This window comes from Galeopterus variegatus, unplaced genomic scaffold (genome assembly GCF_000696425.1).
Source record: "Galeopterus variegatus unplaced genomic scaffold, G_variegatus-3.0.2 Scaffold2491, whole genome shotgun sequence".
Lineage (NCBI taxonomy): Eukaryota > Metazoa > Chordata > Mammalia > Dermoptera > Cynocephalidae > Galeopterus > Galeopterus variegatus.
The window spans coordinates 126471-152017 of record NW_007728602.1 but is presented as its reverse complement, the minus strand read 5'-3'; the positions used below and the strand labels follow the sequence as shown (position 1 = coordinate 152017).

At 38.9% G+C, this 25547-nt stretch overlaps 3 protein-coding genes and 1 pseudogene across 3 annotated transcripts in view; 1 reads left to right on the top strand and 3 right to left on the bottom strand.

The window, feature by feature from the left end:
• Nucleotides 1-25547, bottom strand: part of LOC103598025 — a 36470-nt gene that overhangs the window by 6959 nt on the left and 3964 nt on the right. The window lies entirely within an intron of this gene.
• Nucleotides 22637-23028, bottom strand: LOC103598021 (annotated as a pseudogene).
• On the top strand, nt 23353-23745 carry LOC103598022 (histone H2A type 1). Its single transcript, XM_008581932.1, has one exon. It carries the CDS (start codon nt 23353-23355, stop codon nt 23743-23745), a length of 393 nt encoding a protein of 130 aa, XP_008580154.1.
• On the bottom strand, nt 24050-24824 carry LOC103598023 (histone H1.5). Its single transcript, XM_008581933.1, has one exon. The coding sequence runs from the start codon at nt 24775-24777 to the stop codon at nt 24100-24102; it is 678 nt and encodes a 225-aa protein (XP_008580155.1). The 5' UTR covers nt 24778-24824; the 3' UTR covers nt 24050-24099.

Below are 25547 nucleotides of genomic sequence, written 5' to 3'. Positions count from 1 at the left end.
CAGGATCAAATTTATTGTCAAACAAAGCTAGTAAAGGGAAAATTCAATACCTTTTACCCCAAAACAAAATCCGCTCGTCTTTAAAAATGTCAACCTGGTAAAATATCATTAATAGTGCTTTGGGATCTATCGTTAATTTTCATGTGTTCCCTACTAACGAAGCTCTTGGCACACGGAAGCGTACAGATCGCTTTCGGTTTTGTTTTTTGAGGGGGGATGGGAGCAGTGTTGTTTCTCCTTCCCTCTCTGAGTTTGGATTTGCCAAATGTTAAGATAGAAAAGCAGAAGAAAAGGAAAGTGAACCCAAATCAGAGTATTGTACGCATCAGTCAGGGGCCGAGTTGGTGTCAATGGCCTATCCAGACGCTGCGCGGGAACTTTGAAAGTTGGCCACTGGTTTCTCTGTGAGTCTGTTTTAATTGGGAAAATTCTAGGCAGTGCGGGTTTGTAGGAGGAACCCTGCCATTTTATCCACTCCCTTATTTCTCTTGACTGGAATTCCTCTTTATTGGCGGGATTAGGTTCTACCCCCTGTCTTTCCTGTTAAGATCTGCTCCATGTTTTCTTTCTGTCTGTGTCATTTGCATTTACTGTTTATTAAATGGAAGAAATTTTAAAAGAAAACGAGAAAGTAGAGCAGGGGAAGGGCCGTTCTCCGCTATCCTCCCACTCCCAACTCAGGAAATCAAAATCAGTTTCCACGCCAAGGTTAAGGGTTCTGGTACCCGCCAGCCACCAAAAACAAACAAACAAAAAAAAAAAACCGAAATTAGTTTTCCCATTTTAAGCTCTTAGGAATGGCATATTTATTTGGTCTTTGCCTGGAATCAGAGTGGGAATGCTTCCACACTGAGTTATATTTGCTGCCAATTTTTGATGATAACTTTTATCCAATTAAGATACTCCAGTAACACAATTTGACTCCTCCTTGTTTACTTGAGAGAATATTTTGCACATATGCAACAGAAGGCATACAAGAATGGAACAACGCTATTCTTAATAGCAAACACCGGAAGCAACCACATGTTCTTGGCCAAAAGAATAAATGCATTTATTGAGGTACATTCGCCCAGTGGAATGCTAAACAGCAGAGAAAATTATTGAACTACAGAGTACAAGGTTGCATTTCAGAAACAAGTCTTAGAAGGTTTATATAATACCATTTTATAAAGCTCAAAAATAAAACCAAATTTTATATATATATTTTTTAAGTGTATATAGAAGCACATGTGTGATTACAAAAACTTTTTTTTTTAAGAAAAAGCATCATAAATAAATTTTTTTAAATATCAGTAACTGGCTACCTTGGTGATAAAGACAGCAAAGGAAAGGGGGAAAGCACCAGTGTTCTGTTTTGGGGGTTAGAAGTTTGATCGTAAGTGTTTGATATAATTAGCTTTATACTTTAAATGAATATTACATGTATTCCCTTTATGTATCAAATACTGTACTGAAAAATATAATAGAAAGGGAAAGCATTTTTCTATAAAAACAAGATCTAAGCATCGTCTAGTTTCTCATAAAGAAAAACTTAGAAATGAGAACTCCAAACCTAATAGTGTTTCTCTAAATATTATTAATTTCTTTTAGTGAGGAGAAGGAAAAAAAAAAGACAGAGGCCATTAAAAAGGCCCATGGATTCAGAAAACACAAGGTTTTGGCTAAAATTAAGAATCAGCAGCCAATCTCTGTATATCCTTGTTCTTGAGTCTGCAGACTAAGGCCCCTGGACCAAGAGTCCTGATTCCCAGGAAGGGATTGGAGGATCCTGATGGGGTTTCATTTTAGTTGGTTTCTTCACATTATTTGATGTATTGAATCTGTATTTTGCACAGAACTGATAGAATTTATACTTCATGAAATCCAGTTAGCTGAATGCTATTTCCCCTGCTTCTCCACTTATCTGAATCCTGACTTATTCTCCAAATCCCACTCAAGGCTCACTCTTTGAAGCCCTCCCTGATCATTAGCGCCGGCTGAGCTTTGTCTTCCTTCACCTCCTCCAGCTCTTGTAAACCTCATGTCTATTCAGCTTCTCAGAAAAGCTTTGTGCCAGCTCTCTGGCAATGTGTGCATGTATGTGCAGGTGTGTATTTTGTATATATGTTATTTACATATGTGTATGTGTGTATATCCCTCCCAATTCTGTAAGAATAGATTATACTTTTTTCATTTATTTATCTTCTCCTACCATCTCACCACCAAGATATTTGAGGACAATTAATTGACCGTACATTTGGTTTTTTCATTTATATATCTTCTGTTCTCCTACCATCTCACCACCAAGATATTTGAGGACAATTAATTGACCATATATTTGGGTTTCTTTTTTAAAGATGACCAGTAAAGGGATCTTAACCCTTGACTTGCTGTTGTCAGCACCATGCTCTTGCAAGGGAGCTAACCGGCCATCCCTATATAGGGAGAATCTTCTCCTACCATCTCACCACCAAGATATTTGAGGACAATTAATTGACCATATATTTGGGTTTCTTTTTTAAAGATGACCAGTAAAGGGATCTTAACCCTTGACTTGCTGTTGTCAGCACCATGCTCTTGCAAGGGAGCTAACCGGCCATCCCTATATAGGGAGATGAACCCATGGCCTTGGTGTTATCAGCACCACACTCTCCCAAGTGAGCCACGGGCCGGCCCTTACAAGTGAGCCATGGGCTGGCCCTTACATTTGGGTGTTTTTTGTTGTCGTTGTTGTTGTTGGTTTTGACCGGTAACGGGATTGCAACCCTTGGCTCAGCACAGGGTGTGGTCTGTACCACGCTCAGCCAGTGAGCGCACCAGCCATCCCTATATAGGATCTGAACCCGCGGCCTCAGCGCCTCACTCTCCCAAGTGAGCCACGGGGCCGGCCCACATTTGGGTTTTTTAATCATGACTTTTTATAGCACAGGTGCCTTTGATCCTCTCCATTAATGCAGATAATCAGCAGCAAATTATCATATTGGTTTGTTTTATGAAGTGAAGAAATCAGCAGTTAAAACCCAGAAGAGAAAATGAGAAGAGGATTTAGAGGGATTAAGTTACCTCAACACATACTCTAGGCAAGGGTAAAGAGTACAGAGGCTACTGCTCTTTAAAAATACATAGAGGATATATATATCAATATGTCTATATATTTATATTTATATGTAAGTTTTGACTATCAGGGACTGCTTGAATGTTTTGGAATTGTCAGCAGAACATGTCTAGAAGAATATGGGGTTGGGATGGCTAAAATCTGTTTACTGAATGGAGAGAAGTGTGCAGAAGGAATTTGTACAAGGACCTATACAAGGCTCACATATCTGGTCCATTACTTTCTGTTATTTTTGAAAGTTAAAATTTCTAAGAGAGAGAGAGAGAGAGAAGAACTCAAAGCTAGATTGTGTGGGTTATTTCCACTTTCATGAGCTAAGCATCTAACCTTCTGTTGCTGAAACAATCTTGATTAATTTATGCCATTTCTGGTCGGCCTTAGGAAACTGTTTGAACTGATCCAAACCAGAATGTCACTTTATTGTTTTACACTGGAATTTATACCTGGTAATACCAAGAATTCACAAGATTTGCCCCAAATAATTTTTTGTCAATATTTTTCCCCTAATGAACAACTTATAGAGCAGAAAGGAACAGATTGGAACATAGAAACAGATGAGAGAATATGATCTAAAGAACTTTTTTTCCCAAGTTATGTTACCTGAATAAATGCCCCTCATCCAGTCCAGAAAAATTTATGTTTTCTCCATTGGTAACAGAGCACCCCCTTCCATATGTCAACATACTTATAAAGCTTAATTCCTTTTTACTTATTTCTAGATTCCATGCAGTCTACCATGCTTTGGTTATGACATAGCATTGGGCATGTTAAATTAATGTGATCACAACTTATCTGAGTCACATTTTAGATTGCTTGATGTGAAAAACACCTGAATCTTATTATCCATAAATTTCCAAACCATTTCAAATGTGTGTTACCTCTGCAGATGGCAAATTTAACTACTTCCTAATACCTTTTAACTTCTATTTCAGAGGCTTCCCTTTCCTGATACTGTCACCAAATCATAAAGATGGTGCCTGTCGGGAGGCTGCATGAGGTAAAGCAGATGTATGGTACCACAAAACAAAATGAAACAAAACAAAACATGGGGAAATGTTTTCAAACTTGAATGATGATAAAAAATTTCTATCAACTCCTATAGAGTTGAACACATGCATACATATTCCTAGCAGTCAATGAATGTGAACAATTAACAAGGGTTTACTGAGAGCCTGAAAGTGCAAAGAACAGTTCTAGAAACTGGGTGGGGATAGGTTATGAGGACACATAACCCTACCCCTGCAGAAGTGTAAGAATTCCCACTGATGTAAGGAAGAGTAAAATAAGTGCCTCAGTCAAAGCTCTTTGTTTATACTAGACAGAAGGAATTATTTTTGATGGAGAAATTAGGAAAAGCTGTAAGAAAACACTGGAATCGTAAGGGTATTAATTTGGAGAGAACCTTTAAATACCAAGGCACAAGGGCAGAGGCTCAGGCCTGGGAATCATACAGCCAGGTCCTGGCCTGGTGCAGCCATTTGGAACAGCAGTGGGGGTCGTGACCTGTGTTCACTGACCTCCTGTTAGGTCACTGTTGATGTAGTTCATTAAACAGGGGTTAGAGATGATGAGAATTTATGAAAGCAGTAGTTCTCACACCTGTCAGCCTCAAGTCTCCCTTTTTATATCTAATATTTTTTGGTTCCTTTTCCAGGCTGAAATCAAATTCTTAGGTAACAATATTTAACTTAACTTATAAAAATTGCTAAAACACCTTAACATGATATGAAAGCTAAGTAAGAGATAGTTTTTTTAATAATAAAGAAGGTTATTTCAACATATAAATGCTTAGGCCCTACTTTAGAAAACATAATGAAGTAGCTTGATGTTTCTACTTCCATGTGGAATCACCCTGAATGCAACAAACACCAAGCCGACTGACTCTGGTGACTCAGATACCACAAAGAGAGTTACTCTCAGTGTTGTAATTTTATTTTTTTAAAGGCCAGTGACCCTTGGATGACATTTGAACAGAACAAAATACAATCTTCTCTTAATTTGTAAAGTCATCGCATTCTTGGAAAATCCAATGCATATTAAACTACACACACAAACACCTCATATTTATGTATAAAAGGAATTCTGTCCTAGGTTCAGGTAATCAGGCTTTTCCCCTTCAAATTGACTTTGAGATACTGGGAAGTCGTGCATCACATGAGACAATTCTTCACAGGACATCTAGCATCCCTGGATCTTCTCTAAATGTCAGTAGTATGCCCTCTCCCAATCACTGAGATAGCCAAAAAACAGCATATCTAAGTTCCAGAATGCTCCCAAAAGGCCACTACTGTTTTTTGAGAACACCAACATTAATTACTTTCACTGCAAAAACAACATGTCAAAGCTCTGAGTAGCTGGGAAGCTTCCAAGAATGCTGGCATGTCCCCAGAAATAGGCTGCAGTGCTGATATATCAGTTGTGGAAGAAAATAATTTGAAAGCCATCTGTCCTAGGTAGACCAATTTATCTACATGACTGTGCAGGTAGCTCCAAATTCCTCTTCTTGGGGCTGGCCAGTTAACTCAGTTGGTTAGAATGTGGTGCTGATATCACCAAGATCCTGGGTTCTATCCCTGTACTGGCCATCTGCCAAAAACAAAACAAAACAAACCCAAATTCCTTTTCTTCCCAGTAACTTACCTGTGGGTATGTGAATAAGCAAAAGGCCATAATGCTGAGAAGAAGTAGATAGCTTGTGATGGCAAAGGGTCACTAACTCTGAAGTTCTCTTCAGTGGCTATTATTCAGGCCAGTTTATTAAAGCCTTGTATTTGTAGGTATATCACTCCATTGGCTTTGAACTAAGGCAGCAGCCATGACATTGACATTAAGTGTTAGCCTGATGAACAGAAAAAGCAGAGAAGGACATTGAAATATAAATCGTGTAAGTGGTTGGCAACCTCTATGTGGTCCACTGATACAGGAACTCCTTACAAACACCCTAGACCTTTGGAACATATGGAAACTCAACTCCTAAAAATATCATGCAGAGCCATGCTAATCTCAATAAAGGAATCAGTTACCCAGAGCCACCTCCTGAATAGGGCTTTACAAAAATCACCTCACTGTAGATACCGCAGAAGCCTCCCTCCCCTGGCCACCAGCAGTACCTGATATGTAAATATGTCTTCTTTCTGTTAAATCAGTCAGACAGATGTTGAAGAATTCCCCTTGTTGGAGCTTTATTGCTAGACATGGAGCGAGAACATGTTCTGGGAAAGAGAAGGCATATTACAACTGCTTACGCTGGGATAATTATCCACAAATCTCAGAATTTACTTTCTGTTTTTATGTTCTTTTTACTGACATGTTATACTGTAACAGGCTGAACAGAAGTGACTCCATTTTGTTAAACTTCTAAGTTAAAAAGGTTTTTTTCTTACTCTTGTAACCTGAACCACATAGCTTGCAGCTGGACATTAGAATACAATGATTCTTGTTCACGTGATTGCTAGAACATAATGGCTTCTGCTCACACTGTACAAAGAATAATTATAGAAGAAATTATTAACCCAGGTGGCCATTCTTTACTAGCTTACTAACTAGATCTTTCTGAGGTTAACAGGAACTGAATCTGTGACTAGACTTCATGGAGGATGGTCACCATGAATCAGCTCCCACCTGAGAAGTTCTTTGATGTTTATCTGCAATTTTATGATTATGCCTGCATGTCCCTGCTTAGGTCACCATGAATCAGTCCCCTACCACCTGTCCCTATAAAACCCTTTGGCAAGTCTGGAAAAAGCAGAAATGGTCTTTGAGACATTTCCCCATGCTACCTGCTTCCTGATTAAAGGCTACCTTTCCTTACACCAACACTTGTCTCTCAATTATTGTTGAGCGGTGAGCAACTGGACCTTTGGGGTTTTGGTAACAGTACCAGATTAGAAGGAAAGGAATGAAATATATGCTGTGTGTTCATCTGTTTCTGCTGCTTATAACAAAATACCTGGAACTGGTAAATTGTAAGAAAATGAAATTTATAGCTTACAGTTTCAGAAGCTTGGATGTCCAAAGTCCAGGGAATACATCTGATGAGGGTTTTCTTTGCTGGTGGCTTTACAGAAATGCAGGGATCTCAGATGGCAGAAAATGGTAGAGCAGAGAAGGAGAGACTCTCACATGCTCTCCCACCAACCCCTGACCACGATTCACCATCCATTCACTATGGCATGGTCCTACAATCTAATTACCTCTTTGAGGCCTTACCTTTCAATTACCATAATAGGATTTCCCACCCTCAACAGTAACAGTGGTGATTAAGCTTCTAATATATGGATTTGGGGGTACACAATTCAATCAACTCACAGCATGCTGAATGGGAGAATTGTGCTTCTGCTCTCTCTTTTCTCTCTCTCCCCTTCTTCTGCTTTTACATACAGACACATACACACACATGCACAACCATTGGACAGGAATCCCAGATACCTGGGTTCTGGTGTGACAATGTGCTTGCCACTTAAGCTCTTTGGTTTCCATTTCTTCAGTTGTAAATAAACGTAGGGTTTAACAAGATGATCATTAAGTTTCCTTCCATGATGTAGGGTTTCATCAATGATTTTTTTTATAATTCTGCTCTATGAGGTTTCTTTGTGCTGTGGCTTAATCTTAGCCTATCAAACACATTTCAACAAAATTAAAAGCCTCTGTTTTGACCATCACCATTGCTAGGAGGATCATTTGTCTTACAGAGTATAATTGAGTTTTGCATAATGGAATCTAGAAAGGGAGAAAGATTCAATTTTAAAATCTTTAAAAATGATATGAAGTTAACACAATAACAGATTTATAGACAAGTTTATGGAACTTTCCAGAGATCTCTTTTTAATTACTTGAAAAACTAGAGTAACATTCTTATGAAAGGAATAACTAACAGTTAAGTAACATTATATATTGCCATCACTGTAAAAAACAAGAATTAAAGAGCAAAGATAAAGTAACATATAGTTGTTTATGTATTTCTGATCTATTTAGCTAGCAAACTTCTGAAATACCTGTTACTCAAGAACGAAAAAATACACTAGTTAACCACTTGATGCAGAATTTCCCATTTGTTCAAATTGCATATGAATATATTTATAAGTGACCTAATATGTTTAATTTTCAATGTACTCAAGACAAATTAATGGTTGACCATTAAAAATTTCTCAAGGCTGAAGTCTTGATACCTCTTGGGGGAAAAATTCTTTGACTCTTTGCTTAATGCCCCACATTCAAAGCTAAATAGTTATGGCCTATATTTTTCTCAAAACCTTATCTTTTTTGTAGGTTATTTATAATTCCAAAGTTCTAAAATTTTATATTAGACACTATTTAAAAGGAGTAATTTTTGTGTGTGTTATACTAAAACATAGAAACAAAATTTTCCCCAGAGGATTTTCTCAGATGCTTAGAATAGAATAAAGAAAAATATCCATTAATTAATATTTTTTGTGTGTTCAATTCTTTAGAAATGACTTGTTATTTCATGTCTGCTTTAATAGTAAAATTAATACAGACTATAATACTGAGAGTACAGGCATGGCCTATACTTTCAAAAATTCAGGTTTTGTCTGAAACTAAAATATTCAAAAATAATAACTTTCTAAAGTCCCTGCACTTGTTTAGTTTAAAAAGAACTATAAATTAATATTAGGAGTATGTATATGTGATGTGAATTGCAGGTGTACCTAAAGTATGTTATAATCCAAATATACCAGTGTCTTTTACTAGTTACTTCTTGTAAAATAGTGTTTCAAGAATACTAAACTATATAAATTATTGCACTCAAATTTTGGAGGTAATGTATAAATGGAACCTTGGACATTACAATGATATTAATTTGATTGTATTGTAGCTTGATTTTAATTTAGTTATCTTTTTCTAACATTTTAAATTGACTTATTGAAAATAAACTGGTAGAATATTAAGTATTCTGTATATATTAAGGTATTTGTATTTGGCCACATTATTCCATATGGTATGGAACAGCAGTGAGACAGAGAATACAAATAGATCTAATCCTCAGAGGCTTTAGCTACACATTCCATGAGCCAAAAGATGATTTATATATTCACTGAATATATTATTTATAATATATTTAATGGAATTCAGAAACTAGACAGTAAATTCTTTTGTATTTTCTGGTGTCCTCTCGAAGTAAGAGTGTTTGAAAAATTAAAGTTCCATTTTTTCAAATAACTGGTGTACAGATGATAATGACTGGGAGAATCATGTGGAAATATACACTGCATAAAAGAAAACATAGTAACAGCATCCTCATATTTATTAGCTGTGGACTATATTAAATCTTTCAAAAGCTTAGAGTAGAATATTAAAATCACTAATGTGTTATGGATATTCTTTTAATATGTACCCGAATAAGAGTCCATTGTGTGCTTTCTAAAATTTTTAACAATATTGTTCTTTAACATGTATTTAGACTAACAACCCAAAATATGGTAAATTGACCTTGGCCAGGGGACATTTTATATAACAGAGAAGAATAAAGCTTTCAGCTCAGCTCAGAAAGAAAAGTGAGTTGGATTTTTTTAAAAACACACTTTCCTTTTAGGACAAGCTAAAGGACTTTTAGTGAAAGGAATAAAAAACACAGCCTTTAAAAACAGTGTTTTTAATCTGTCATTAAAGTGGTCTCAAAATCCCCTGAGTCAGCCAGGTGCATCAGTGCTCATGGAGAATAAACTAACATTAACCCTAGTATAAAGATTTCTATCTGTATTTAAGAACCCCGATTCCTTGAAGAGGATCTGACTACAAGTTTTGTGGTAAAGGAAATCCTGACATGTCTATTATATGCTGACTGAAGGTAAGGATGATCTCAGATGCCGGGAGAAGCAATAAAAAGAAAGTTAGGGTAGGAGAGAAGCAAAAAAGCCTGAAAGAATCCCCACTGTGTAAGTACTGCTAATTTGAGAGTTAGAATTAAACAGACAGAACAATTACAGTTGCCAATTGGGATAGATTCAGCATGTAAAAAGCCAGGACTCCATAATGATAACCAATTGGAACAAGAAGTTTGATGAGGTGAATGAGAGGTTCATACTGTGCATTTCATGATTTATCTTTTCCAGGTCACTGTGCTCTACTTCTCTGAGATCAGCGTCATGTCCCCCAGGAAGCTCCTATCTTTGCACTCTTAATGTTCTATTGTATTCACATTAGGGAAAGTGGGAAAGTTCTACTTCCTAATAGCTATAGTTTAGGGTCTTTTATTTATATTTAAAATATACCACCCTGGCATATTAGCTATTTAAATTAAAGGCACTTAAAAACAGCAGGTGCAAAAAAAATCACTTTGAACTTTATTCAGTTTTTTAAAAGCAAAAGATGAAATTTACATGTGAAAGACACCCTCCCTATTCCAAAATGAATAATATACTTATCCTCAAGGACAAGAAGTTGAGAGTGAAAGAATTCTGTACAGACTTTGTTAAAATAGCACTTACCTTTTAAATCTCCCCACATTTATGCTTCTTTACAACTTACTATTTGTCCAATTCAGTATATAAGTAACTGACTCGAACTGCTTCTCATCTTTATTTCTTTATGAGGGCCTCATGCCACATAGAACTTGTAATAAATAATTTTGTTTGCTTTCCTCCTGTTAACTATCTTATGGCAATTTAATTCTCAGACCCAGCCAGGACCCCAAGAATGGAGGTAAAGTTTTGCTGCCCAAAAGAGAGCTCCCTGGGAAACTCACTGATGCTTTGTTCACTGAAATGTCATTTCAGAAGAGTGTGAAAGCTGTCAGAATCAAAATGGAGTCACTGTGTTAAAAATCCTGACAAATAGAAGCAGGGAAGACCATGAAGTTAGGGTTCTCATGCACAAATGCCTGATAACAAGAGCTATCAGAAAAGACTGCAAAACCACAACCATGCACAAAGGCCTTCACAACCTAACAAAACATATATGTACTTCTGGGAGAACATCTACCCAGCAACTGCCTGTACAACCTGGGACTGGCACCACCCCTGTTACTGATCCTTGCAGCCAAGGACAATTATCTCAAAACAATTATGTAATCCTCATTTTTCCTTTAAAAACCTTTGTCTATCTTTACTTCCCTGAATATGCACATAGTTTACTATGGCATGTGTATTCACATTGCAATGCCCTACTCCCGAATAAATATTGTTTTCTTTTAGAGTCTCCCTCTCTGTTATTTAGATTGATAAGAGCATACTTCACTTTAATGGGTGCCATTTCTGGGATTCTGAACTGTAATTCTCAAAATATTTTCAAATTCTCCTGTGTATTAGCTTCTGCTACAGCCATTTTCATATTACCAATATGGTTACTAAATAAATAAATGAAATGTTTGCTTTCTCTGTGGAGTAAGGGCAGTGATTGCCAGACATGAGATTTGCAAAAATGTAAAACAATGCCACTCTTTTTATAAATTTTTTATTTTGAAAAATATAGCTATTTTTAAATAAAATATGCTTTTTATGCTAACAAAATGGGTTTATTATTGTTATTTTAAATGAATCAATGAAATATTTTTTCAAGGGCCAGCCCGTGGCTCACTTGGGAGAGCCTGGTGCTGACAACACCAAATCAAGGGTTAAGATCCCCTTACTGTCATCTTCTAAAAATAAAAATTAAAAAAATAATAAAAATAATAAAATATTTTTTCAGTTTTAACATCTAACACGGTAAATGTTGATAATTATAACCTACAGAAACACAAACACTTTGGATCCTCCTTACTTTTTAAGAATATAAATGAGTCATGAGGCCAGAAGGTTTGAGAACTTCTCCCTTGGGATATATCATTCTAGTGATGTTCAAAATCACTGTTTCCAAACTATTTGGAATATTCCTTCTGTGTACTTATGCTACCATCTGGATACGTAGATCAATTTGTTTCATTTTGCTACTGATGTTTAGGAATTGGGCATTTTATTATTTGGTTTTATCATTATGTAAAACTTTTTACATAGCTCCAAGGTCAAATCAAAGTATGATTATATTCAAAGAGGTCTTTTTCCTTCATCCTATAGCTTCTCTCCCCTTATAGGCATGTATTAGTTCATTTTTGTTGCTTATAACAAAATACCTGAAACTGGGTGATTTATAAAGACAAACAAAATTTATTGCTTACAGGTTCTGAGGCTGAGAAGTCCAAAGTCCATCCAGTGGTGGCAACAGTGACCCAGGGGTCTGACACTGCAAGATGGTGGAAGCAGAGAGAACAGAGCAAAAGACCGAAAGACTCCCCTCTTCTTTCAAAGCCCTCCAATCCATGCCCCCTACCACCATTTTTAATCCATTCACTACTGCGCTGTCCTGCAATCCAATCACCCCTTCAGGGCTCCACCTTTCGATTACTGTAATAGGATTTCCAACCTTCAATAGTTGCAGTGGGGATTAAACTTCTAATATATGAAACTTGGGGAATGCAATTCAAGCGTCAATGAGTTTTGGGGGAACATTATTCAACCCCCTATAAGGTAACAATTTTTAAAGTTACAATTTACCCTTCCATTATTTGTTAATTATAAGCATATGTGTATGTATTCTTAGCATCCTTCTATTAGATAAACACTAACATACTACACACAATTTTCTCTACCTTGCTTTTTTTTTTTTTTTTTTTTTTTCCACCCTTCTTTTAAAAGAAAACAACAATACTACACACAATTTTCGCTACCTTGCTTTTTTTTTTTTTTTCTTGCCACCCTTCAATTAAAAAACCCCAACAATCCTCCCCCCAATTTTCCCTCCCTTGTTTTTTTTTTTTGCCCCCCTTTTTTTAAAAAAACCCAAAAATCTTCCCACAAATTTTTCCTCCCTTTTTTTTTTTTTTTTTTTTTTTTTTTCCATTTAAGGTGCATATCCTGAAGATCATTCCAAGAAAGTATGTAGAGATTTTCCTCCTTTCTAATTTCCCAGCTGCAAAATGCTCTGGGTTTTCTTCTGTTTCTGGTTCTTGGTTCTGTAATTCTTCATCATCTTGATAGCTTCCTGATGTTTTTAATCAGACTGTTTTCTAATTGTTCTAAGTATCAGGGTTGATCTGAGTCATCTAGTCTACCATTATTGGAAATAGAATAAATAGTATAGTATTTGTTAAAATGTTTTTAAAATGTCAATACCTAAGTTATTCTAGGATGTGCAATTCTTAAAATCTTTAAAATGCAGTTGTATAAAATTAATGTAGGTCAGTGCAGTCATACCTTCTTGTCCTGGGATAGATTCCCCATGTGACAACTCAAGTTCTTGCTAATGATGCTCGAGTTAGCAAAGTAATTGTCACAGTGGGTCAGTTATGCATGACCAAAGATAAGAGGTAGTAAATAGAATAAAATAAATATCTAATCATAAAACTAGAAGAAGAGACTAAACACTGTATTGTTGGATCAAGAAATCGTGTTTATAAATTTAAAGAAATCAATGACTTTTATAGTTCAAGTGTCTATGAAGTCCACATTACAAATACACAGAGATTAATTGCACCGCCCTATCGGGAAAGGAAATTAGATGTACCTAAAAAGTATTTGTCATATTTGAGTCAAATCTCTTGAAATTTAGGCCTTTCGTTCTGGCTTCTGTTTGTGCAGGGTGCACACTGAAGAGCTTAATGCTCAACCATCCAAATACCTTCACCTCACTGTTCAGTATATTTTTATAAAGACTGTCATCTGTTCATTCACATCTTCCTTCCTTGAATTTTCATTCTGCTTTGTTTTCCGGAACTATATCCATCACTTCTTACACAAAGATGATCCTTCTCAAACCATCAGAGAATTAAGAGTGACATCTGTGATGGAATGCCTTTACCACTTCTGCCTTCTGATAATCTTCTTACCTATTTTTGCTGGATCCATACATCTTGATGCGAGGGTAGGGGTGGAATCCCTGAACGACATCATCCTGACTTCCTAAAGTAGGATGTTTAATTCTTTCAGCTACATCAACCTTCACAGTGTCTTTTAATGCAGTTATTTCTTCTTTCCAACCCAGTGTTAAACTTTAGCAGTGGCCCCACCATGGAGCATAAGTTTTTTGCAAGCCACAAACCATGACTTTAAATAACTTTTCAGTTGTAATTTGATGGTATTGAGAAAAATAGAAGAATATACACTATTCACTGCTAGAATAAGTTCAGGGCTGGTGAATTAGCTCAGTTGGTTAGAGTGCAGCCTTATAACACCAAGGTCACGGATTTGGATCCCCATACCCTGAACCGGCCAGCTGCCAAAAAATAAAAATTAAAAAAAAGAAAGAAAAAAATTAAAAAGAAAAAAAAATGTTCAGCTGTCCAGACTTTTCACCATGTGCTGTGCTCCAAACTAATGTCCCCTCCCTCAGTTTCAGTCCATTTTATGCAGGAAGGTGGTGGCCTGCAACAGCCCTTTGAGGTTACTATCGTTCCCTACCTATTTTATGATGAGCAAACTTATGGACAAAGAAGGGGAGTTATTTGTTAAAGTAGGTCACGTAGAGGATCAGTGAGTGTCAGTTTATAAACCTTGTGGTAGTGGCTTTCCCTGTAAAAATGATAGAGTCTACAGTCTTTTGATATTATCAAACTGAATTCTTTCAAAATGAGTGGGAATTAGCCATCAATATTTGTTTTATTTTAATAGTGCAAGGATGTCATTCTATACTTTAAAAAACTGTTTTTCTCCCTTTTGTTCCAAATGGCAGGATAAAAAAAAAACAAATGCAGATTTGTTCTTAGAGAACATTGGCCAAATTCTCCTTTTTTTGTGGGGGGAGGGGGGGTGAGTTTGTCACACAACTCTACCATATTATCATCATACAATAAGTAACTTGCCTTTCCTGTGGGAAACAAGTATGTATAGCCAAGTCTACCTATTGAATATTGTACTGACATTAAGACACACTGAAATCTGTATGTAACCTTTCCAAAAGAGACTGTTTAAAAATTGCAACTTACGTATCACATAATGCTTGCAGACACCCTGTATGTCATTTCTCTAAAATGTGTGCCAACTTGCAGCTGAGTAATATCACCAAAGAGCAGACAGAAACTTGCCCACTGAAACTTTCCCATATGAGATATGGAATTATTATTAGATTTCACATGTGACCGTCATTTCTGTTTTGAAAGTAACCATGAAATTTGCTATAAGAGCTCCGTCTCTGAAGCAGTAGCCCCACTAGGAAGACCCTCTGCACTCACCTTCCCAGAGTATGGGCAGTCCAGATCTGACCAAGCAAAGGGCTGAAAAGTATCATTGTGGAGGAAACATGAATGTTGTTTAATTATTTGTAATAGGTTTTCCTAATGTAGCAGTTTAAACATTAACCTATCTTCAGTCTTAGTTTCCTTTTGTCTGCTTCATTGCTTATTATCAAAAACCAAATATAGGCCTAGTCCAGAGAAAGGAGTCATACGCCTCTGACGTGTGAGCTGTTCTCTGTAAAGAAAGACAGCTAGCTGTTAAGGGCTAAATTGCGTCCCTCCCAAAATTTATATGTTGAAGTCCTAACCCCCATATCTTAGAATATCATCAGATTTGGAGATAAGGTATTTAAAGAGGTAATTAAGTTAAAGTGAAATCATCAGGGTGGGCCCTACTCTGATGTGACTTTTTTTTAACAAGGAACTTGTACACAGTGTACAGAGGGAAGACAGTGCGAAGACACAGGGAGAAGACAGCTACATACAAGCTAAAGAGAGAAGCCTCAGAAGAAACCAACCCTGATGGCACCCTGATCTTGGAATTCTAGCCTCCAGAACTGTGAGAAAATAAATTTCTGTTGTTTAAGCCACCCAGTTTGTGGTACCTCGTTATAGCAACCCTAGCAGACTAATACAGCACATTAACGTAATGCGACATGTCCAATCCTCTGTCTTCTTATCTGTAGGTCAAAGATACCACTAGCACTTACCTCAAGGGACTGGAAAAATAAATTAGGTAATGCAATGTCTAGAAGATAGTACACACTCAATAAATGGCAGCTGATGTCTGAGTTATTATTTTTCCCAACATGCCAAAAGCAAGACATAAGTGCCATATACTTTATTCCTTGAGGTCAGATCCTTAAGTGCAGAGTCTTAATTAAGTTCTGACATTCAAGTCTCTCAAATGACAGAATATTAGAGAAAACTCAATCAAGAACTTTCAGATGTGCAAGGAAGAGAAATATATAAATATACATACATATATATATATATATATATATATATATATATATATATAAGCAAAAGAAATAATAAATGAGAATAAAATACTGAAAATAGAAAAAAAAATGGATGGGACACCAAAGCAGGTCATCCTAATATTCCACATTAATTAGGAACCTACCCAAGTTTCCTGAACAAGAGAAAGGAGGACAGGCCCTGGAAATCCTATGGAGACTGACATTCTGTTCCATACTTGCTAACTGGGTAACCTGGATACCTCAATGACCCTGTGATTTCCTTGACTGCAAAACAGAGATCATGATAAGGTCTTAGCTTTCTGAAAAGGACTTTGTGAGATGATATACATTGCTTCAAGCATGTTTTGAATGGAAACTGGATGAGGTGTACATATGAAAGTTATTATGCAACAGGCGTTGCACAGAGTATTTTTTCTTTCAATAAAATAAGTTTGAGAAATAAAAATGAGTATAATTTATAAATGTTCCACCACCATATGAGCTTCTTAGGGTTATATATTTTTATATTTCCTGAGTTAGGCATACAAGTATAATACTGGCTCAATTAAACAATACATTAAGTAAATCAGAATTTTCCCAAATGAGTATCAAGTACCACTGGGGACACAGGAAATTACTGTAAGTATTATATGGATTCTGGTTTTTAAAATGTTGAAGTATAATAAGAATATCAGTCTCTTTTCTACTGTCTTTAAATCTTTCTGATTAAGTAACTGGGAAAGCATCAGTTATTTTTTGGTGCTGCCAGTCTTTAAGGCCTCACTAATACCACCCCTGCACCCCCAACTCCCACTCTTTTCTTCAACTTTGTAACAAAGAAAAGGTCTCAGGCTCAAACCACATATAATTAGAATTGAATAATATTTTATTTTATATTACTTTATAGTTCCTGTCTATTAATGGTCAGAGGTAGAAATTTTGAACTTAAGGTAGTGATATAAAGTTGTTCTCTAGTTCTCTAAGGGCCAGCTGGTTTGCTCAATTAGACCTGCTGTTATAACACCAGGGTCAAGGGTTCAGATCCTTGTGCCATCCAGCCGCCAAAAAAAGTAAACAAACAAAAGTTGATTTCACTTTCTAAAGAGTATATTTAAAGAAAAATATTAAGTAAATAATAGTATAGATGGTATCCAGATACAGCAAAAAGAAAAAAATTATAAAAGTGGAACTCAAATGAGTACAGTTTGAATAATATTTAATACAACAATATAACCAATGTCACAAAACAGTAAATGTCAAAATGATGTGGCCATATTTGATATTATCTATATAACATATATCTATATATATGTTATATAAATGTGTAAATTATACTCTATTTAATATTTACTATAACTGCTGTAGGAATTTGCAAGGGGTAAACCTTATTCTGGAATGTGCCAGTTGGTTCAACCTTGAAAGAAAGATTTGCTAGTTTAAGATTTTTTTTCCCCCTTGTCAGCTGGCCAGTACAGGGATCAAAGAAAGCTAAGATTTTAGTTGGTGTATTATCCATTGCTGTGTAACACATTACCCCAAAATTTAGCAGCTTAGGACAGCTAATACTTATTACTTCACAAAGTTTCTGAGGGTCAGGAATTTGGGTGCAGCTTAGCTGTATGGTTCTGGCTCAGGGTCTTTCACGAAGTCACAGTCCTTCAGACAAGGACTGCAGTCAGCTAAAGGCTTGACTGAGGCTGGAGCTTCCAAAGTCCAAGAGGAGGCTCACTCTAACAACTCCTAGAGGCCTCAATTCATGGGTATTTCTAGAAGGCAACTCCTGACAAGTGCTGGTTTTCTTCTTCTGGAGTGAGTGATCCAAGAGAGAGTGGGAGTGGTCAAGATGAAACTCTCCTGCTGGCAAGGAAAGGGGTCAAACCCAGACCTTGTTGTTATCAGCACCACACTCTAACCAACTGAGTTAACCAGCCAGCTTGAAAGTCTTTTCTCTAATCTTGGAAGTGACATATCTTCAGTTCTGCCAAATTCTGTTGGCTAAACCTAGTACATTGTGGGAAGGGCTACACTTGGGTGCAAATAACAGAAGGCATTGGTCACTGGGTGCCATCTTCAAGGTGCATCTCACAGTTGGCACAGAACTGCATGTCTCTGAACGCTTACAGCCACCATTATCAGCTGAGGAGTTTCAAGTATACCAGATGCTCAGGACCCTCTGTTCATCAATTAAATCAGAATCTCTGAGGTGGGGACTAGGGCATAGTATTTCTTCCCCAAGTTCTACCAGCTATTCTGATACATGATTAAAGTTGAGAACCATTGGATGGAAGAAGAGTGAGAAATTGGGAATATAAAACCAATCATATTTTTGCTGTCTGGTTTGTTTTTAAAAAAACAAAAAACAAAAACCAACCATGTGGGCCGGCCCAGTGGCGTACTGCTACAGTGTGCCGCTTGTGAGCGCGGCGGCACTCCCGCCGAGGGTTCGGATCCCACATACAGACCGGTTCCCGCTCACTGGCTGAGCGAGGTGCGGGCGCGACACCGAGGGTTGCGATCCCGTTGCTGGTCCCGGTCCGGTACGGGCGCGACACTGAGGGTTGCGATCCGTTGCCGGACATGAAAAAAGACAAAAAAGGAAAAAAAAAACCAACCATATGAGAGTGGCCTAGCTGTATGGATAATGTACCACATGAGGACATATGAGAGATTTTATTCTCTTGGCTTGAGACAAAGGTGGAAATAAGGTATGAATTTAAACAAGTGGCAGAAAACTTAAAATTAAGGAGTATCAAATGGTGGGCATGGCTTTTCATGTTTAAAATACAGTCTTATTTGTCAGAGGCTCTTGTTTGTGTGGTGCCTGGTACCCCTAACTGGAAGCAGTTTCATAATTAGTGACTCCCCCACAAGCATTTGCTCAGTTCAGGATGATCTGGATTACTGCATTCTAGAAAAAGGCAACTGTTGGGAGTGTAAGGCCTGGTGTTCCCATATATGTAGGGAAGGGTCTGGCACTTCTTCAGAGTTCCTAATGCATTAACTCACCCTGGGAATTCTTCCCTCTATCCTCTCTGGAAGTTTTCAGCAAAAAAAAACAAAATGACACACAAGGAGTGCCTTGCACAAAGAGTCCCTTTGAAGTCCAGGATCAGGGATTGAGATGAGTCACAACTAGTCACCCAAAACCCATAGCTTTTTGCAGCTACTAAGAATTTGAAGTATATGACAATGCAAGCCAAAGCCATCATAGTGTCATATAAGAACCTACATGTTTTAGAAAGCTCTCTCCATATGTCTGTTACTTCGTGTTAGAAGAAGGAAGCTACTTTCCTTCTTGCTCCCTCAGTTTCAGCCACATTGACCACCTTGCAGTTCCCTTACTAATAGCAGGTATCTCTCCTCCCCAAGAAACACCCTCTTTACTCATTCATTCTTTCTTCTGCCTATGATAATTTCCCCAAAGGCCCACTCTCTCATCTCTTCATTTTTGTTTAAATTCCACCTTTTTGATGAGCATTCTGCTTATATTATTTAAAATTGAAAATACAAAGAAACTCCCTTTCTATTCTGCTTTGTTTTCTTTCCAAACATTTAATATTATCTGATACACTTTCTTTTTTTTATGTATTTGTCTGTTTTTTCCCCATTAGAAAATAAACTCTGTGAGTGCATGACTTTTTGTCTGTTTAATTCACTGCTATATTTCTGGTACCTAGTAGAAATACTCTGACACATGACATGTGCTCAGCAAATATCTACTAAAAAAAAAAAAAACTGAAAAACAACTATGTACAACACTGTATGGGCTGAAGGTTCAATTTGATAGGTAGGTGAGGGTGTCCTAAGCCTTTCAAATACCAAATAAATAAAAATGTCTGTGTAATAATTCATAATTGACAAAGCATCCTCACTGATTCTCCCAAGCCATGTGACTATGAATTGCTGTCATCTCCAATTTACAAATATGGAAACTGAGTTTCAGAAAAGCCAAAATCTTGACCTCTTGAAGTGGCCAAATGTTTTAGGAATTGGTGTTCTGATTTCAAAGCTCAGTACCAGTTTAGGTCCCATAGGCTAACCATAATAGAAGAGACAGGTAATGTTGGTTAAAAATGGATTACAAATATTAAATATTAAATGGATTAAAATAATAATGTATAAAATATTTTATTGTATTAAAAATACAAAATACTAAAAGACTGTTTAGAAACAACTAACACTTCTGAGATTTTGGGTCTAAAGGAGCTGACTGTGTGGGAAAGACAGGGAGAGCTTGCACATAGGCAGGGTGTATGTGTGTGGGAGAGGTTGAAACAGGAAGGAAAAAAATCGGAGAAGCTTCAAACGGGAAAACAGTGCAAGTTGGAATAATCAGGGTAGTTTTCAGAGGAGGTAAAGCTTGGGATTTGCTTTGAACGACAGATGGTATTTGGATGGTTTGTGAGTGGGGACTTTATAGCAATGGAAACAGCTCTAAGGTACATTTCAAGAAATAATTGTACGTTTGTAATCCTAATATTAGTCCATTTCTTCACTGCATCAGTAACAGTACCAATTTCATATTCGACAATGTTGGTTGACCTGGTAAAGAAATGGACTAATATTAAGCCCCACAACAATTCTGCAACTGTTTCCAGCCAGCTTTACAAGGCTGGAGGGAAGACAATCACTGTCTTTATTTGCAGACTTAGTTCCTTAACTCTCTGCTTTGCTCCCTGAGCTCATAAATTCAGCCCAAATCTTGTGCTTTTTATTCCCACAGGACCATCTAAGGCCTCTTGTCTAATAGGAAAAATTGAATACTACCTCAGAAAACCATAAAGGGGCTGGGGTTAGAGTCTTAATATCTGATGGTCTGTAGATGCTTGGGATTGATATTTCTATATTGATTCCTGCAGAGGCAAAATGGCTGTGCCAGCCTAATCACTGGGAGACTGCACTTCTCTCCTGGAGAAAATGCCTTCCTATTTCTCTCTCCTTCAGGTTTCAAAAACATTGCCTTTTTGGTTGGAATTTCCCTCTTGTTACAGGAAAACAAAACCAAAACAAAACAAACAAAAACAGTAAGGAGAAATAGAGTGAGTGAAACCTGGAGCTGATTCAGAAAAGAAACTGACCTACATTCAAAACTCTTTTAATCAAGAAAAATTTTGACCACGTGAAAATAATGGTAAACACAGATGTCAACCCTTAAAGGGGAGAAACATTAAAAGGTGAGTGAAGAACATGAAGCAAAGTCAAGTTACATCTTACATTAGAGGAATTCATAGGAAATGTGTGGAGATGGGAAGGAGTGTGGCGTACCTTTGGTTTACCTAGATTGATGCACAAAGTAACTGGTAGAAAAATTCAAACTTCCATATAACATCTGGATTAGTAGGTGAGGATCACTTCTAACTGGTGGGAAGAGGTGATTTAATTTAATTCTTTTCCTTTCTCCATCTTTAACTCAATGCAACTAGGTCATTTTGTACAAATTAAGCCTAGAGTGAAAGGTAGCAAGATATCACTTTCCCAGCATTTGTATTAAGAAAAAAAACAATCTAAAGAGAAAAGAACCTACTAGGGATCCTAAAAATGGTGGTGTAACCTGTAAAACGTCCATTAGAAACATGTAAAACGTTTCATTAGATGATATATTTTAGGGCCGGCCCGTGGCTCACTCGGGATAGTGTGGTGCTGATAACACCAAGGCCACGGGATGGCCGGTTGCTCACTTGGAGAGCGTGGTGCTGACAATACCAAGTCAAGGGTTAAGATCCCCTTACCAGTCATGTTTAAAAAAAAATGATGATGATACATTTTTATATTAAAGGGCATTTGAAGTTTTTTAGCCACTGATTTACTCAACAGGTGATTCTCAGCGTTAAAATTGAGTCTGAAAAGTTGATAAGCAGCAACTTGCTTTCAAATAACATTATCTATTTAAGGAAAACATGGGATATAAGTTTGGGTTTGCTGTTATGCTTTTCATTGCAATTTCTAATAAAGCTGTATTTTGTGTTTCACTAGAAAGTATGGATTTAAGTGAAATAAGCACAATAAAACTCGTATCTTGGGATCTTGAAGTTTGTAACAAACTTCGCAGCAGATAAACTTATTTAAAATACCAGAAGGTGGGCCGGCCCGTGGCTCACTGGAGAGTGTGGTGCTGATAATACCAAGGCCACGGGTTCAGATCCTATATAGGAATGGCCGGTTAGCTCACTGGGTGAGCATGGTGCTGACAACACCAAGTCAAGGGTTAACATACCCTTACCGGTCAAAAAGTAAAAATTTAAAAATTTAAAAAAATAAAACACCAGAAGGTCACAATGTATGTTTTGCATAAATTAAGCATTTACCAAAGGTTTCAGATTGACACTGCCTTTGATTGTCTCTAAAGGAGAGACAAAGTGAGTGCCAGATCTCTTTGGAAACCGTGGATGGCTCTGAAAAGAGCCTTTGGGGTGTGGGCAGCTGCGGGCTGGCTCACTTGGCGCTGGTGTACTTGGTGACGGCCTTGGTGCCCTCGGACACGGCGTGCTTGGCCAGCTCCCCGGGCAGCAGCAGGCGCACGGCCGTCTGGATCTCCCTGGACGTGATGGTCGAGCGCTTGTTGTAATGCGCCAGCCGCGACGCCTCCCCCGCGATGCGCTCGAAGATGTCGTTCACGAAGGAGTTCATGATGCCCATGGCCTTGGACGAGATGCCGGTGTCGGGGTGGACCTGCTTCAGCACCTTGCACTGAGAAAGTAGCTCTCCTTGCGGCTGCGCTTGCGCTTCTTGCCGTCCTTCTTCTGCGCCTTGGTCACCGCCTTCTTCGAGCCCTTCTTCGGGGCAGGAGCGGATTTCGCAGGATCTGGCATGGCAGAAATTAACTAAGAGTGGAAAAAAACCGAGAAGAAAGAAGACGACAGGAGTAGGAGCACTGTCTATGTACAGCTACTTATGCAAATGAGGTGATTAGTCAACTCTTGAGTCTGATTGGTGAGGGTTCTAGATGACGTCATACACAACCTTTGTCCAATCACAAGAAGTGTATTTAAAATTAGTAGTTCCATTGGTCTAAGTAAAAGAACGTATAGTTTTAGCCAATGGCATAGCTTCACTTTCGCGCCCAGTAATGAGACTATAAGTAGTGCTGCTCTGGCTAACTCGCTTTACCCCATTCATTTCTGTGGTTAGCTATCATGTCTGGACGTGGCAAGCAGGGCGGCAAAGCACGGGCTAAGGCCAAGACCCGCTCTTCCCGGGCAGGACTACAATTCCCCGTGGGCCGTGTGCACCGCCTGCTCCGCAAGGGCAACTACGCCGAGCGGGTCGGAGCCGGCGCGCCGGTGTACCTGGCGGCGGTGCTGGAGTATCTGACCGCCGAGATCCTGGAGCTGGCGGGCAACGCGGCCCGCGACAACAAGAAGACGCGCATCATCCCGCGCCACCTGCAGCTGGCCATCCGCAACGACGAGGAGCTCAACAAGCTGCTGGGTAAAGTCACCATCGCGCAGGGCGGCGTCCTGCCCAACATCCAGGCCGTGCTGCTGCCCAAGAAGACCGAGAGTCACCACAAGGCCAAGGGCAAATAGGAAGACGTCTTCCTAACAAACCAAAGGCTCTTTTCAGAGCCACCTACTGTCTCTGTGAAAGAGCTGGGCAATTCAGTTTCACTTATGCCACTACGGTTCTTAATGGAGGTCTCACCCTCCAACAAACAAAATTGATGACCAAAAACCAACCATTGGGGATTACGCGCGGGTTTCAACAGGGAATCAAAGTTCCCAAAACCGAAGGGAGGAAGCTGGAGACTATCACAGTTTTGCAATAGCGGGAGGTGGGGGTAGTAGTTAGGATTCCCAGTGCACAGCTAGTCTTTTTAGAGCTCTCTGGGTGGCTCTGAAAAGAGCCTTTGGGGCTTTGTTGCTATTGAACACGCCAACTTCCTACTTCTTTTTGGGAGCCGCCTTCTTCGCCTTCGCAGCTTTGGGCTTTGCTGCCTTGGGCTTGGCGGCTTTGGGTTTGGCCGCTTTCGGCTTCACTGCCTTGGGCTTGGCGGGACTCTTTGCCGACTTCTTGGGTTTCGCCGCGGATTTTGCCTTCTTAGGGCTCTTGGCCACTTTCTTAACGCCAGCCGCCGCGGGCTTCTTGGCTTTCTTCGGCGTCTTCTTCACTGCCTTCTTCGCTCCTGCAGCCTTCTTGGGCTTCTTAGGAGTGGCCCCAGCGGGCCTCTTCGCTTTTGCTGTGCCCACCTTCTTGGCTTTGGGCTTGGCTTCCCCGGAGGCCGCCTTCTTGTTGAGCTTGAAGGAGCCCGAGGCGCCGGTGCCCTTGGTCTGCACCAGGGTGCCCTTGCTCACCAGGCTCTTGAGGCCAAGTTTAATGCGGCTGTTGTTCTTCTCCACGTCGTAGCCACCAGCCGCTAGCGCTTTCTTCAGAGCGGCCAAAGAGAGGCCATTTCGCTCTTTGGAAGCGGCCACAGCCTTAGTGATCAGCTCGGAGACTGGGGGCCCGGTCGCCTTGCGCTTAGCTGCGCCTGCGCCGGCAGACTTCTTACTTTTCTTTTTGGCGGGGGATTTCTCTACTGGAGCCGGGGTGGCCGTCTCAGCTGGAGCGGTTTCCGACATGGCGACAAGAGAAGATGTTAGAAAAGGAGATTGAAAAGTCCTAAGAGCAAGTTTTGCAATGCCGCTTTGCTCGGGCCCGGGGCTTATATAAGCCGGCGCTGCCCTGTGATTGGTGGAGCGTCCAATCCACCGCCCTCAGGCCGCCGCCTCTCGCGGTTCGACTCCCAAATTGTGTTTGTTAGTCTCCAAAATTTGAATAAATGATAAAAACGACAGTACAGACTTGGGCGTTTTGAAGCTCCAAAGGAGGAAAACAGCCTTCAGGTTCATATGCTTGTTTGTGTTTTCATGAATCACGTACCACTGATGAAGGAAACCTTTAAAAATCCCTCAGCTCTTCATAAGAATCCTCCTACTTGAGGGCATCGTGCTAGTTAGTTGCATGTTGCAATAAATGTCTACTAAGTATCGAGTGAACGTTATTTAAAAGGATTTATCCCTAGGTTCGGCCTTTGATTTCTGCAAGAGAAAGGATACTAAGTTCTGTGGTTTGGGCGTAAACTTTGTTTCTACTTGTAGGAAGTAACACAGACAGGGCGGCTGGTTGCATACTGCCCCGAATTAAACACATAGACCTTACTTCAAAAACCGGTTCTGCCTCCTAGGAGTTTCCATGTGCTGATGTCTTTAGAGAATGAGACTTGGTGAGTTGGAAAAGTTCAGTTGTCAGCTCCACATTGCAGTAGGAGTAATGTAGAAATCGCTTTGACTTCAAAATCCAATCACCCGGATTTCAAATTCAAACTTAAATTTGGTATGTTTTCTGATTG